At 38.5% G+C, this 16,952-nt stretch overlaps 1 protein-coding gene across 1 annotated transcript in view; it reads left to right on the plus strand.

Annotated features, from left to right (window-relative positions):
- Window positions 1-7,125: 7,125 nt before the first annotated feature.
- LOC120497875 overlaps window positions 7,126-16,952 on the plus strand; it is a 57,997-nt gene continuing 48,170 nt past the window's right edge. The window contains exons 1-7 of the mRNA XM_039699841.1: window positions 7,126-7,371; window positions 7,708-7,777; window positions 8,775-8,905; window positions 10,563-10,651; window positions 11,792-11,891; window positions 13,223-13,266; window positions 14,419-14,496. Of these exons, the coding sequence (XP_039555775.1) occupies window positions 7,126-7,371; window positions 7,708-7,777; window positions 8,775-8,905; window positions 10,563-10,651; window positions 11,792-11,891; window positions 13,223-13,266; window positions 14,419-14,496 (758 nt within the window). The remainder of the gene's footprint in view (window positions 7,372-7,707; window positions 7,778-8,774; window positions 8,906-10,562; window positions 10,652-11,791; window positions 11,892-13,222; window positions 13,267-14,418; window positions 14,497-16,952) is intronic.

A 16,952-nucleotide genomic window follows, 5' to 3' on the forward strand; every position in this document is an offset into this window, starting at 1 on the left:
CCACCTTGGTCCCACCTTGGTCCGACCTTTTACAGAGTCACTTCTGTTTCCTAAAGTGTGAAAACAAAGTAAATAGGACTGGGTAGAAGTCTATCTGCTGTTGTGTTTTTTTCTGTTGCTTCACTGGTACTTTAACATGGACTGAGGAAATGACCGCTGAACCGAGCTTGCTTTGCTTCATCTTTGCAGTTCATGACACAAGGGTCCACAGGGTCCTAGAGATACCATTCCAGAGGCTGTGCACCAGCAGGATTCCCTTAGATATGACAAGATAGCATGAGTAGGTTGCTGGTATGAACTTTGTTAAGTAACAGCTTGAACACAGATGTACACTGCAGAGTACAGATGGGCACGTACTGTTCGTGATGCAATAGGTGAACCACGTAGCACAATTCAGGTATCCCACATCCTCTGACAGAATAAAGAACACATCTTTCCCTTTTGTCACCAGAAGTAGTACATATAGGCTTGAAACTCTGTCAGAAGACTATGTGGTAGCAGAAAATGAAAAAAAAAAATTGTCTTGTGTTCCTAGGCATGAATTTCAGGAATCAGAGAAGATGACAACAGTGAACTGTAGCAGTAAAAGCCTAGTTCATCTTGAGTTAAAACCCCCAAGATTTTATAACTTAAGTATGAGAATGGCTATAATGACATAATAACACTATATAAATATAGTTTCAATGTTCAAGGTAAATGTCTAATTGGTAGGAAAAACAAAAGGATCACAATCCCTACAAATGGGTTAGGAATAGGAAACCTGAATTTTCAGTCAGATGCTTATGTTACACAAAATTATCACCGTATATATTTACAGTCATGAAGGAGTCAATTTTCAACATTGCCTCAATGATTACCAAATATTTGCACACTGCAATTATAAGTGTTGCTTAGCTGTGTTTGTGGTTACAACTGTGGTACTTCTCAGCAGAAGATGTAAATATTTAAACCTCAGAAAATTTTTGTTTGCTTTACTGATTACATGGTCATGAATAATTAATCATTTAACATATTTGCTTATTTTTCTTTTCTTCTGTTATTTCACCTTTCATTGCTTAGAATGATCTTATTCCTACTTTTAATTAAGTTGAAAGCAATCCATATCCTATGCGGTATTTTTTCTCTCCTACATACCATTTTGTCATGGTGGGTGCTGGTTGCAAAACAGCTGACCCACTTACCAAACTGGTGTGCTAGAGACCTAATTGTCCCTCAGACATGGCCAGGTTCATTTAGCCATGTTGATTTTCTGGCCGGTGTGTTCTTTCCAGTAAGTCTGTTTGCTGGTTTGGTAACAGATGAGGAACAATACGTGGTAGCACAGGTGGAAAGAAGAGTTCTCAAACTCAGTGTACTCTTTTCCTGAAATTTATTTTTAATGGGAGAGTAAAGATCATTATTTGTTTGAAAGAGCTTTCTTCAACTCAGTATTGATTAGTATTTTTTGTCGGCCACTGGGATACTAGCCAACACCTGCCCATCATTCATAGAAAACCTTTCATCAGAAAAACAAACTAGATGAAACATGTTTGTGTCCGTAAATTAGTTCCTGAATATCAGAATATCCTTATGGCTGCCTTGGAAAAACATCTGTTTTTTAAGCTTATACTTACTTGCCTTAAGAATCTAACCTGAAAAATCAGTCTACAATATTTTAGAAATGTTCAGCGATGAGTTTTAAGATTTCCAATGGGCTTTTATTACTATTTAACTGAAAGTGTTCAGTGGACTTGACATGAACTTCCATTTTTTTAGATGCTCCAGAAGATAATTTTCCTATTTAAAAATACCAAATGGCAAATTATGAAAAAAAGTGCCCTACAATGCTTTGCTATCCATCACCAATATATATCACCCTGCTTGCATTACTAAACAGATTAGTGGGCAAAATCCCCTTTGCTAGGTCAACCAATAAGTGTGATAATTAGCATAAGAATTAGAAACAACTAAAAAGCTGTCTGGTAGTGAAGCTATGGCAATGGTGGGTGAGAAAGCCAAGCGCACTAAAGAGAAAATGAAAAAACAAGTTTTATAACTTATCTTTCTCTTTCAATTTTCAAAATGTGGGTGAAAGGTAAATAACAACAACATTTTTTTTTTCCAATTGCATAGTCCACTCTGTGCAGCACATTTCTTCCTCACCCTTCCTGAAGTGAAATGAGTCAACAAAAAACAGTTGCTGTGCAAGGGAGAGCCTTTAATGTCTTTATATTTGTGACACCAGCACAGGTACTTGCTGTGCTTCAGCTCAAATACTGGCTGGAAATAGTTGTTTCCTTGAAAATTAAATGAAGAACAGTATGAAATGTATGTCCTTCATGTCAGGCAGAACCTTTTATTTTGGAAAGAAATTATGGGATATTTTGCTGCCTCCACACTGGGAATATGCATTTTAGAGTGTATTCTTTAATACTTATAGGCTAATGTATTTTCTTAAATCAAAACATGGAAGTTACATTGATTCATGACTGTTACATTGATTCGTGACTGTTCATGTCAGCACTTTTAATATCATGAAAGACACTTTGTTTTCTGCAAAGAATAACCAAGAGTTATTGCTTTAATACATAGTTCTTTTTTTACTTAAATCATCACTACAAATAAATTTAAATAAATATGTAAAATTAAAGTATCAAAAATAAGACACTCCATCATCATAATACTTCTGAAGACACCTCATATCCATAAGCCAGATATTTGATGATTTGAATGAGCTATTATCTTATTTTTGAAAAATCTTATGGTGTTTCTGTTTAGTTAGTTCCGCTCACTTAATTTAATGCATTAAAGATTTTATTTAAACCTCTTTCAAATCTCAAGGTATTAAGAGTGTTCTTTTATCTGAAAAAAAGGACTGTAATATTAAGGAATGGAACCAAGATGATTCAGAAGATAACTCATTCTATCATTTTGTCATAGCTGAGGTTTTTCTGAGTCATGTAGTACACTACATTATACCTTGAAATTCTAAAAATCGAATACAAAGCCCCAAGTGAAACATCATTATTGAGCTTTGAGTTGTTTGTGCCTTATTTAAGGAAATTGATGCAACATAGTAAATTCTCTGCCTTTACTGATCTGCAGAAACCATTTCCAGCTGTTGATTCCCTTAGAAAAGGTTGCTATTCAGACTGTCTGCAGAAGAGAGATTGCAGTGTATGCTTTACCTTGAGGGCAAGAACAGTGAACTCATTTGTTAAACAGAGAGATGCACTAATTTGTGGGAATGAGATAAGTAGTAAATTCAAATATTTGCTGAGTATTTTGTAATTAGTTGAGAGGACAGAGCCTCAATAAACTAAACAGAGCCTACTTCAATAATTAAACATATAGGCTGATATTATTTGTTTGGACAGGAATTTATTTACAATAACATTAAAGAAAATACAGCAAAAATGTAATGTATTTCATAATAAATCTCTGGCCTGGGAAATACTTTGTTTGTACTTTTTTAAGCAACCAGAGGAAGCCTGACTGTCAGAAAAATCCTAGAAATGTAATAGAAAGTGTATTTGTTTTGGAAAAATGCACTCTGTATTGTCCTCCTTGACTTCCAGGATTAGGCTTGAATGCCATTAATTCAGGATGATGGAAGTAGAAGAATGAATTCCACAGTTCTCTTACATATTATCTGTGCTCCATGTTGGTGCATGAATCTGTTTACAGGAAGAGAAGCACAGGCTTATGTTTGAAACATAAATAGCATTAGCTGATTAAATGCAAAGATAAGTATTTAGGGTCACTCAAGGAAAGAGAAGCTCAGATCTATCTATATGTAAACCATGAGCAGAAAAAAAAAAGTCTTCTTTCTTCTTCTTTTTTAATCTGTAGTCTTCTTATTTCTCTGGCATAAAAAATAAAGCCAGAAGATGCTTCTTTTGCTTTCTTCTCACAAATTATGGGAGGAATTCTGGCTTATTCTTAAAAATGTTACATTAAGCAATGGGTTCCTATTATGTGAGTTTTATTGTTGACCCAAATCCCCTACACAGGTCACAAATACAGTCAAGCCTTTACTAGCACCTCCTGTCTATGAATTCCACACAAGCTTGTTACTCATTGTGGTTTCTTTTGGGCTTTACTGACAACCACACAGTGCCATCTAATGTCCTCAAAGAGCAATAAACTGTTCCTAAAATCTCTTAATTCACCTCAAAAAAAAAATCTCAAATTATGACTTGACCATCACAGAGCATTGCTTCCCAAGACTACCAGGAAAAGAACCACTATATAATTTTCCCGTGTTTTCATTCAAACAATCCTAACCTAATGTATGAAATAATGGACTCTGAGCTAATCATTACTGCTCAGGACGGAATGATGATGGTAATGAACATTCAGTAAATTTTAATAAAAGAATTTGTGAAATGGAGGGTATAGAGGTAAAATTACTCTCTCAGAAAAATGGATTATTTTTCTGGACTCTCAATAAACTTATTAAATAGTCTACTTATTTATGGACAAGTAAAAATTTAGTAAGAAACACATTCTCTGTGGGAACCAACAGAATACAGGCTTTGATCCCTTTATTACTTCACCGCACCATTGCAAATAATGGAAACAGTCCTAAACCCTTTCCTTGCATTTGACTAATGGGTATGTCTTAATATTAAATATATGTTATATATTAATTGTCAGCCATCAACATCCATATAAAATTGTATTTAAGGTTCCATAAGGACCTTGAAATGGTTTCTGACAAAGCAAGACCCAGTCCTTTCTCCGAGCCATGAGCAGTGGCTGTCAAAATCCATGCTAGGAAAAATTCTAGGAAAGGATTTTTCATAAAATATCATGGCTACAAAAGTAGAATGCAATGTAGGGATTGTTCATCCAAAGTGAAGATGTTTTGTTCCCTTGGCCTGTCAGGGCCAAGTGTGTGTGTGAGTCTGGACAGTCACAAGAGAGTCGAGGAATGAGTGCAGTTGTGTACAAGGGTGAGTACAAGGCAGATTCAGTTTAGATGCAATGTATGTAGTATAGAATAATAAAGTAATTATTTAGCCTTCTGATGATTGAGTCAGACGCCTTATTTTCTCTCTCTCTCCACACACGTCAGGAGTCACCCATGCATCGATAATGCTATGAAAATAGTTGAGAGTAGATAAAAGAATAAAGCCTTCTAGATTCCAAGACTGTTTCACCAACATACACATGTGCATGTGAGTATTTCTTAACATAGATAAAATGCCCGGTTCATCCGGAGAGACAGAATCGCGCAGAGGATGCTGGCAGGAGCAGGGGGCTGGTTTTGGGGCCAGGGATGCTTTTGCAGGCGAGGAGGGTGCAGACAGTGGTGAAACACAGCCACCTGCCGGCCTCTGGGTCCCTTGGCCCCAGCAGCCAGCTCTCCTCACGCCCTGGAGCTCAGTTTTGCAGCATGAAAACGTGGCCCAGCCCATTCCAGTAGAACTTTGACTTACATCCATGGGTTATCAGTGATTCTGCTTATCAGGGATTGGCATTAATTCTGGATGTGTTCACGCACAGAAGGTGAGACTGCAGCATGTTGTCAGCCAAGGCGAGCTTGAATTTCACCCCAGGATTTGAGAGGATTGCATGAGTTGCACAGGATTAGCCATGTCTACTGCCACGCTGCAATATGTTGGCATCTGACTGCAATGCATTCCGTATCAAAACACATGTGCAAGACACTTTGAAGTTTATTTACAGAAAGCATCTGTCTTTATGTCTGTATGGCTATACCAGAGACTGTTCTTTCTGATTCTTGCTTCAAAGTTGACTTTAAGGAGCTACAATAAACATACTTTTAGAACAAAGCTCTCTAGAGTTGAATATGCATAAATTTTTCCTCCCCTACTGTGCTTATTTGCATGTTTATTAGTTTATAGGGACTCAAAACCTGAAAATTTTCAACATAATAATGAAATACTTTCATAGTGTAATAATAAAAGTCTGTATAGGGAACAAAATTTTCTTTCTTATTACCTCCTTGGTTCTGCCTCTTTAATAGATTAGGACAGGAGTTGTTCATCACTCAGGCACTGAGAACATAAAATGGTGCTTTACAGCCCTTCTTTGCAATAGGAAAACATTGTAACTCGCTAAATAAGGAACCAAATCCTGAGATGAGAACATGACTATTTCCTATCTTCACTCAACTGCATTATTTCTATTCACAATTTGAAAATAGCCTAACTGGAAGTCTTATCAACAATTTCCAGAAGTACTTATTTATTTTCAACACAGCTACTTTTTACATCAGTAAAGCCCCCTCTCATCATCATCACACACTTTGCATTGTGTTACACCAAACGTTTTATTTTTCATCACTCTTGCAAAGACTCCCAATTTTATTATTGTATCATTTGCAAGATGTGATTCAAACCCACTTGGAATAGAAGTGTACTTGCTAAGGAAGGCCAGGCTGTTGTTGTGTCAGAGTAGCACACAAGACTGGCTCCGGCACAGTCCTCGCTGAGGCCAGACACGGAGGACTCGCTCTGGAGCACCTGTACACGATCTCTGTGGAGATATCCAGAGACAGCCCTCCAGCTCAGACACCAGGACCAGGAAATCCTTCCTCCTCATATACGAGGGAATTTCCTGGCTTGGTGACGCTTTCATCACGTCCAGAGACTGGAAATTCAGTCCAGGACCTGAGAAACGCTTTATGCCAGAACAGAGATGTGCACTCCCACACAGAAAGTCTTATTCTTCAATAAACACATTTTGTTTTTAGCCGAGGAGGAAAAGGTTTATAAGGATTCCATAACGGGACGATGTGACGCTTCTGACGTTATCCCGAGTCTCATGACGGGGTTTCTTTCCCTGTCCAGGCTTTCCCCGGCCCTCCGCCGCACGCTTCGGGAGCCGCAGCTCCCCGGGGATGCGACAGCCCCGCCACCGCCCCGTGTCCAGCATGGGGCTGGCACAGCCCGAGCCGGAGAGCCCCGTTCGGACACACCCGGCCCGGACCCATCACTGCCCGGCAGCTGACCGGCGCTATGCGTACACCGCTGCACCCGCCCACCGCTCTCCCCCGCGCTCCCGGGGTTTATAGACTTTCTCCCGCCCCTTTTCCCAATCGCCTCCGCAGCTCCTCCCCGGCCCCGTGTTAGCGGCCGCAGCCGGGGCGGTGCCCGCGCTCCCGCCGCCGCCACCATGAGCTGCGCCGCGCTGCTGGCGCTGCGGTTGCGCAAGCGGCCGGGCCGGGGCCGCCGCCGCACGCCCGGGCGGGGCCGGCACCGGGGGTGGGGGCGAGCGGGGGTGCCCCGAGCTGATGGTGCCTTCTTGCCTGCCCCGCCAGTGCCGCAGCTGCTCTACGGAGGGAAGCTGGATTTCCTCGTCTTCGATTACCTCTCCGAGATCACCATGTCGCTGCTGACGGCCGCCAGGGCCCGGTCTCCCGTAAGTAGCGCCGGTGTCCGGCCCCGGCGTGCTGGGCTTGGCCGGGGCGGGCGCGCTGCGGTACTTCGCGACCTCCCGAGCTCTCCTTCAGCCCAGATCGCGCCCGAAACCTGTTCAAGACATAGCTGGTTACGGGGATACGGTTTCTTAAGTGTACTTTTTATTCGCATGTGTTTATTTGCATCTGTTCAGTTTCATCTAGTGAAAGTGATGTCGTTTCCCATCGTGTTACTCGAACGATGCTATTATTTGAGAGGTAGTTCTTCTGTGTTAACCAAGGGGAGGGGTTGGGTTGACCTACCTGTAAGAAATGGTTACAGCTCTTTATTATTTCAGGTTTTAGGTTACACTCCGGATTTTGTCTCCACTGCCATGGCTCCCTATATAAAAGATATTCACAGGAAAGGTATGCTACTCCTTGCATGAGTTTGTGTGTTATTTCTGTACACCTGCTTATGACAGCAGGCTGACAGAGTTGGGGCTCTTCAGTCTGGAGAAGAGAAGGCTCTGGGAAGATCTTACAGTACCTAAAGGGGGTTTGCAAGAGACTTTTTATAAGGATATGTAGTGATAGGAGAAGGGGGAATGGGGTAATTTTAGATTGGATGCTAGGAAGAAATTCTTTACTGTGAGGGTGGCGGGGCACTGGAGCAGGTTTTCCGGAGAAGTTGTGAGTGCCCCATCCCTGGAAGTGTTCAAGGCCAGGACAGGTGGAGCCGTGAATAACCTTGCCCATAGCAGGGGACTTGGAACTAGGTGATCTCTAAGATCCTTTTAATTCAAACTATTCTAAAATTCTATGAAAAATCACATTCTAATTGATGCCAGGTACAGGCCTGATGGTGAAATTGGGTTGAGATATTTGTTACAATTGTAAATACATATGTATCTTTCCATGCCTGTCTTACTGTAACTTCAGTTTGTGAATGGCAGATTGCTTTACAGATATTTTTCAAAATGTGAGATCTAGATGTTTTCAAGGTAATTTAAGCTTTTCAAAATTCCCACATAGTTCTACAATATGATTTTCCACTCTTTTTTTCTTTGTTTACATTAGTAAAGCTTCACAATGTCTATTATTGTTCCTGTCAGAGGTGTTTGATCCTGCTGTCTGCCTCATAATGTGTCTCTTTCTGGTCACTTACTTCTTCCATTCATAAAGGATAGGTGAAAAGCATCTATAGCAGTTATTTTTCTCTAAACAATTTTGTCCTGGCTTATTCTGATCCTTTCACAGGTTAAATGTGGTTCTTGTTTTAATGTGGTTTTTGTATTTTGCTTGACTGAATGTCTATTACCTCGTGAAGTTGATACCTTGCTTCTGTTCCAGCAGACTTTTTAAAGTACAGGTGATGGATTATTGATGCTGCCGAACTTTATTTGCCTTTTTTTTTTTCTGTTAGGTGTTCGTGTCATCAGTAATGCTGGTGGAGTTAATCCACTTGCTTGTGCAGCTGCCCTTCAGGAGGTGGCAAAGAAAGCAGATGTTGATTTGAAAATAGCTGTTGTTGCTGGAGATGATCTGATGAGTGAGGTATTTCACTTTGTTTTAAGTTTTAGTAGCCCAAGTCTGTAGTATGAAGGTGGCATTTACTGTCCCATAGGAACCTTGTGTGTCTTTCTGCAGTAGTCTTCTACTATCAGAAGCGTTGTTCTTCATTGTCTTTCAGGTTTTTTAATGCATAAATATAATTCTTGGGACATCTGCTGTTTGGTATATAGTGGGGGTGAATTTTATAAGCTTGTGGATCTTCTGTTTAGCTTTTTGAAGCAAAATGTGAATCTGCTGTAAGGTCTGCCTGCTCTTCAGGAGAAGCTATTATATACTGTTATTTATGCTTCTGTCTAAACTAGATAATTATGCCTTTTAATTCTTCTGAACATGGTGTAGCTACCACACATTCAAATGTTTATCCCTTCTAGCTTTTTTAGTGGTTTACAGGCACTTCCTGATGTTATTTTGTTTATAGATAGCTGGTTTTCTGGTTTTAAGTAATTAGTTTACAGCCAATAAGGTAATGTTGAGTAAGAGGACTGAAGTTTAAGTATTAAAAAATATTATTAAATAAATGGGATTTTTTTTTTACTTGGAGAATTATGCTTTATCTGTGAAATCTGCAAAAAAATGTTGGCCATACCTGAAAAGCTACTGGGAAAAGAGTTTGTACACAATAGTAGTTGAGAGGAGAGGTTTGCACTGTGGTAAAATCCCTGCCTGTACTTGGAAAATTATTTATCTGCATAGGATCTGTTACCTCTTGCATGCTCTTGAATGTGGAAGATTGTCAAGTAAGAGTCTTTATTTGCAAGTTGTGTGGTGCTTGGACTTTCTTTTAAGAAACTTCTGCCCCGCTGAAATTACTGTCTGTGGGCCAGAATTTCATTACTGGTACAACACTGGGTGTTATGTGAGCTTGTTATGGACATGTCTGATCTGAAATGCATTGTGTTCTATGCTGTTGCCCATACATGACCTACAGAAACAAAGACACAGCTTTTATGGTCTACAGACAACTTCTGCTGTTGGTACATGAAACGTGGTAAATGTTACTTGTGGTTTGGAGGATTTCAGTCATTAATTTAGAATACCAAATTATTTCAGAGTGGAAGTTTGGCTTTTTTCCCACACTACAGATCCCACCTGTAAATTAGTATTTAGTTTACATGGATGTTGTGTCTATGCATTCACTGTCCCCTTAATCCACTGGATTGCCAAGCTAATGCCTAATTCATGGTCAAAAACACACCCTCCCCTCGCCCCTACTTTTCTGGAAACACAGTTTGTTCTAAGTACCCTGTGAAGCTGCAGGATTAACCTTGTTCTCTGGCCATGACACCATTGTAGCTGTGGCAGATACATTTCTGATGGCAGGGTTTGGTTTATTTAGTCCTACAGCAATTAAAGACCGTTTAAAGGCTAGGAAATGCACCAGTTCATTGTTGTTGGTCACATATAAATGAACATTACATTTTTTGAAGACTACCTTAATTTTCTGCGTACTGCAAAATTTGTGGTTAAAGTCTGTCTAAGGCTTTTAGCCATTCAACTGCTTGGTATTGGTAATACTTTTAATAATTATACTTGGCTTAGAGTTGCTGTGAAGTGGATCTATTGTTTGATACTAATGAGAGGTGTACAGTAGAAATTTTAAAATACTCATTGCTTGTGTGTTCTGCTTGTTTTCTAACAGAAAGAGAACTTAAAAGGAGCTGGTATCACCGATTTAGAGAGTGGCAAGCAATTTCCAGAGAATATTCACAGCATGAGTGTGTATCTTGGGTGAGTTATTTTAGCAAGGTGTCTTTATTATGAACAACTGATTTTAACACATTGAATACAGGAATTTGTTTTGCTTTGCAGTTAGAACTGCTTAATAGATGAGGCTCACCTTTGAATTATTCAGGCAGCCAGGAAAAAATTTGTTTGTAACTTGTAAGTTACAGTTACAACCTTGTAAGTTATGACTTCTTAGCAATACACCATCTGTGAATTACCAGGTTTTAATTGGAGCCAAAACAGTGTTAGTTCAATTATAACAATTCCAAAAATGCTTTTTCATATGCTGAGTATTCTGTTGCAGAATGGAGTAGTTTGCTGTGTTGTCACTAGAGAAATGCAAACAGGGAATTTAAGTACTGGGATATGTAGTCATTGATGTAGGAGGTTCCCTTGCGCTGAACTCTGTGTCAGGCTTTGTACTCTTGAAATTTTGGAAATCAGTTTTTCAAGTCACTTGCTTTGAAAGGTCTCCCTTCCTTCCTTGATGATGCTTAGGGTTTCCATAAGTCTGTGAGTGCAGGTGTATTTCCAGCTACCTCTTTGTGAAGTTGCATTTTCATTGTCACCATCCACTTCAGATGAATCAATGTTAATCGGGTCTAGTAAAGGGAAAGGACCAAGAAATGAGACAGTGGTCACATGCATCTCTTCCAGTTGATGACCCTGTTCTTGCACAGTGCTCTTGAAGTTAGGCAGTATTGCAAGTTCTTAAATCACTTAGATAATTGACCTGATAGGTTTAAATTGAAGGACTGAGTCACCAGGCTTTATCGCTGAAGGATGTTCATCTTTATACACTCATCTAAAAATTAAATGTTTAATGAATCTCTGAAAAACACTCTTTTCTGTGATTGATGATAAAAATATCCCACTCTGCACTTAATGTCCATAGAAACTTTCTTGAATAAAGAGAAGTGCTCCATTTATGTTATATAGGTATCTGAATTTGATAGTGCCCTGATGACTACTGTTTAAAATACTCTTGATGTACATACCTAACAATAGATTGGTTGCTGAAGTAGATTTTTTATTGATTTCTTATGCAATTTTTAAGTGGTTTTTAACTTGTGTTAGGGAACTGTTTTTTAAATGATGCTTTAAAAGATGAAAGTACTTACTGCTGTGTTTTATCATTTTTAGTGCAAGACCAATAAGCAGAGCTCTAGACCTTGGAGCTGATATTGTTGTGACGGGCAGATGTGTTGACAGCGGGATTGTTTTAGGCCCACTCATTCATTCTGTAAGTAAAAGTTAATTTCCAAATCCTAATGAATATATGTGAGTGAATATTCTGCAGTCATCATCAGACAATTTTTGTCCATTATGAAAATGTAGATACTAAATGAAAAATAATGAGCATCTGTATTTTTTTTCTTACGTGCATGAAAAGTTGTCAGCTTCCGCTTCTCCTAAACGGATAGCAGGCATATTTGTTAACTTGTGTACCATATAAGCTGGAAAGCCTGGGTGAAATTTAGGAAGTCTTAGCCTTTTTCACCAGTATTTCACTTGTACCATTTGTTTTGGGGTTTTTTCCCTTGCCTTTCTGCAAAGTTTGGTGTGCAAGTATATTTTTCTTTACCATGAAGTGTCAATAGTAGAGCTCACTCTGGTTGGGGGTTAGCATGTGAGTTGATTTAAAACACTGGGGTTTTTTTTCAGTGGGTAAGCAGTTTTGTTTAAAGTAAAGTTTCAATGCAGCATTTCTGAAATTCCTTGAATTTCAAAAAAATATACAAGCATGGTATGTAGTTTTCTGAAGTATTTTTAATAGGTTTTCATGAATTTTTGTGAAGGATCACACGTGGTCAAATACAGAAGCTTTCTTTTGGTGCATATTTAGAAAAATAGGGTATGTGTCTAGTTAAAAACATACTTTCTAAAACTCTTGACTTTGTGCATGTCAAACATTGCCTGATTATTTTTCCATTTATAATTTCTATTATGACTTCTTACTTTATTCCTAGTTGTTTACATTCTCAGAATAACAACTGTTAATGTGTATTACCTACTCCAGAGAGACCGTATCTAATTTATTTAGGGAAGGTTTTAAGAAGATGTCTGCGAAGTGCTAAATAAGAAACAATTACTGTATTGCTTGCAGGTTGAACTCGGGGAAAAGATTCTAGTTAAAATTTCCAGTTAAACAGAAAGCGTGCTTCCAGTTTTTGAGAGTGACTGGTAGTACTCCAGGAACTGATAATTTTCAAAAGTTGAAGACACATAGTGGTTTGTCCAGGTGACACAAGATAGGTACTATACTTTCAAACCTGTATGTTGTGCAGTTTTAACTAATATGGATGTTGCACTTCCAGGTTTTTTGAGGTGGGTATGACTTTCAGACTTTAAATTTGTTGGGGTGTGTCAATAGGAGGAAAACTGAAATGTGTCAGAAGTTTTTTGCTAATTTGCTGTCTAGGAACTCAAATCCATGTACACTGCCTGCTGATTATTGTTGTTTAGATTTAAAATCCCAATGCATTGTTATTCAAAGCAATGAACATACAGTGTGCAGTTTTTTGTACTGTATGAAACTTCTGTGCATTTAAAATATTTGTGTTTTTCTTCTAGTTTGGCTGGAATAGGGATGACTATGACTTGCTGGCTGCGGGAAGGTAAATGATATGAGAAGAAATGGGGTTAATCTATATTTCATATCATAATGTCAAGGTACCAATATTTTCAGCACATCCTAATTTTTCATATTATCGTTGCATTACTTTATTTGCATGTTTTTATTAGGTTTTGAGTTCTTTTTCAAGGCTCACTTACTACTCTCACTTGGAATTGAAATTATAGAAACCTCATTCTGGAACCTGCTTAGAATAAGAAGAGGAAGAAAGGGTTGAAGGATTTTATTTAACAGCTTAACTTTCTCTTGCTGTTCATTTTGTGTCGAGAGATGAAGTCTTATAGTACAGGCCACTGATTCCCAGGTTTTTCTGTTTGGCTGCTGCTGTTGGCAGTTGGGGTGGTTGGAGGGCTTACTTGGAAAGATGCACAAAAGCAGGTTTGGTCAGAAGGCAGCATCCTGGTATGGTTCTGTTGAAGTTCAATGTCAGTGCTCCCATTTACAAGTCCTTGTTGTAGGCTTAAGGCTAGGAATCCAATTCAGAAGTGGATGGAATTATGCCACCTAATCTAACATTGTGCATCATGTATCTAAGTAATCACTCATAAAAGAGTGATTACTTAGATAGCCTGAGCACACTCTAGTGTTCTTGAACCTCTGCTTGAGGAAAAATGTGGAAAGAAATTCATACAGGCTCCACTGAGTTAGGGATGATAGAGATGAAGATTTGCCCCATAATTCTGTTGAATAGTTATGGCCTATCACAATCAAATATGAAAATAGTAATAGGTAATCATAATACATGGAGGGGAGATTTCCTGTCTCTTCATTTAAAAATGGTCTTTGTCTATTTAGTTACACACAGCACAGACTACTAAAATACTGAATTTAGATCAAGATTTGAAATGACTAAGAAGACTTGGGTTCAGGTGTGAGGTAATCTTTTAGATATTAATTTTTTTGTAGGAAAATTCTTCTTGTAAAAGTTTGTCCTTTAAACACTCTAGTAATCTTTCAGGATCCCTTGTTATGCTTAATGTTATTAATTATTATTATTAATTCATAGTTGTATTATATACTTGTGGAGGAAAACAGCACATTTCGTTACTTAGCTATATTTCCATTGTATTTTAAAGCTGGATTTGTAAAAATTGATTTTGCATTTTACTTAGTTACTTTAATGCCATTTTCCCAGTCTTGCAGGTCATCTCATTGAATGTGGCGCTCAGTGTACAGGTGGAATATTCACTGATTGGCACACAGTACCAGACTGGTAGGTAAACTTGATACCAGCATGCATGTTTGCACTGGGCCAAAGATGAGGTTTTCTGCCTGTGTCTGTGTTCTGAAAACTGCTTCTACGTTTCTCTTTTTGGGGACACAATATGAGTCTCTTGATATTTTGCCACCTCAACATTACTTTTCTACAGGTTCTGTTTTCCCTTTTCAAGTTTTCCTTTTTGGTCAGACAGAGTCTTTCTTTTGTTAACTTCAGCAGATTTTGAAAACCAAATTAGCCCTTTGATTATTTTTTTCCCCTTTAAAACTATTTTTTCCTGTTTCCTCCAGTATCCTCTGCTTTTTGAAAGGATACATTATTGACTATGATTGTATTGGAAAAGACAATATTGATGGTTTGCATGCTGTTACAATAGTCTTCAGTTAGACCAGAGGTGCTTGCTGGTCAGTCAGAAATTTCACATAATTTGCTTTGGTAGGGATGAATATATGCTGTAGTTCTGTCCTGCTGGATAACCTGATGAACACAAATGTGTTGGATGGTCAGTCCTTCCAAAAAGTTCTGTGTGTCTTCTGTTCAGAGCTGTTGAGTTAGAGTTACGCGTACATGTGTCATTCTGCCTGCTGGGGGAGCCTGCTTTCTGCCAACCTGTTGTTAAGAGTAGTTTAAAAGTAGTTAGGGAGCACATTTTCTGCATAGTTCTGGCTGCAGTTACTTCTGTGTTCTTTGGGATGAGAGGGAGGAATCTTGTCCTGTGCTGTATGATGAGAAAGGCAGCTCTTTTATATGATGGAGGAAAGGGCTGAGGAGCAGCAGGGAGGTGCAGGAGAGAAGAGTGCTTTAATACAGAGTGTTCTGCTCCCAGGCTGACTCTGGTCCAGGTGAGTTACCCAGCAGGACTGTGCCCTGCTGTCTGAAGAGCCATAGGACTGCCTGGATTTTTTCTTCTCCTTGTAGTGACTGCTTCTGATTCAGAGTGTGATCCTAAAAGATGTGTGCTGTTTTTCTGAGTTCCTGAGCACTGCTGATTAAAGGTGAATGCATGTATGGCATTGAAACAAACAGGACTAGACATTTCTTCTCACCTGCTGGAAGCTGCTGAACAAAATGCACTCACTCTTTGCTGTTGTATTCTATGGGAAATCAAAGGCGAGAGTTTATAGTAACAAGTTTGGTTTGGAAATACATAATTCCTATTCTGATGTCTCTCCCAATAATTTAATTATGCTACATCATGAACCTTAAAATCTTCTGTAACTGACTCTAGAAGACCTTGCTTTATAAAAGAATTGAAGTGAAAAAAAAGAACACTAATTTTCTTATTAAAATGTTTGATAGGTCTTTATTTTTAAGGACTTTTCTGTGAGGAGTGTCAATCTGGCTTTAAAAAAGAAAGGAAGCTTGAATATATGAAGCCATTGTGAACTATTGGAGTGGAAATAGCTCATTTTACAGAAGAATTTAAGTACACAAGTATGCATAGCTAATAGTTTTGTATCTGTGAAATCACAGAACTTTGTCTAAAATCATAGTGGACTTACGGCTTAGAGCTGACTGGTGCTAAATTGCATCTCTGTTAAAGGAGATTTAACACCTGATACTGCTCTGTTACTTTGTGCATACCTACCCAGAAACCATATATGGCTGTATTTGTGCTAATATAACAGTTATTTATTTACCTTCACTTTAAGTCTGCTAAAGAATTGATTATGGTGCCCTAAAACTAGTCAGTTTGTTGGCAATTTTTGAGTCTTAAACATGTAATTGATCAAATTCTTGAAATAAAATAATGTGACACATCAGCCTTTATGATAAGCTGCTAAAACCAGTCAAAACCAGAATAATGTATGAGCTTTGATTTTAAGTTTTGAGATGTAGAGTGGAGATCCACTTCTCTAACTGAAGTGGAATTGTGGTGCACTACATCCACTTAGAATATGAAAGGGAAGGCAGGGAGAAGATTATTTGTATAAATTTTGGTTTCCTGATAAGTTGTAGTTTGCTGTATTTAGGCCCAAAAGCATAGAGGGCAAATATTATGAAAACTCTTGGGATGCAGAAAAATGTGTTTTCCATTTAATAGTTTAGTAGTAACCTGTTCTCTCCTGAGTTTAAAGAAATTTGGTGGCATAGGGTTTTTGTTGTTTGTACAGTCTGAATCTCTTTTCAGTGCATGTAGATAATGCATTCATAGTAATATACAATAATAACACGGTATATCAGTCTCAGCAGTGACCAAAACATGCCATACCTGCAGCCACTAACTAGCTATATTGCAAATAGGTCAACAGAGGTCTGACAGAGTTTGTAGAAGTTACTTGGCTGTCTATTAATGATTTCTCCCTCCTTTAGAAAAAATAACATTTTTAGCAGTCTCCTGAAAATAAGTGAAAATAATTTAGATCTCAATAAATCATTGTGTCTGTGGTACCTAATGTTAAATCCAAACCAGCTCAATTGAATTAGTAAATATGAGGGGGAAGAAGCCA

The sequence above is a fragment of the Passer montanus genome, unplaced genomic scaffold (assembly GCF_014805655.1).
Source record: "Passer montanus isolate IOZ18808 unplaced genomic scaffold, ASM1480565v1 scaffold14, whole genome shotgun sequence".
Taxonomy (NCBI): domain Eukaryota; kingdom Metazoa; phylum Chordata; class Aves; order Passeriformes; family Passeridae; genus Passer; species Passer montanus.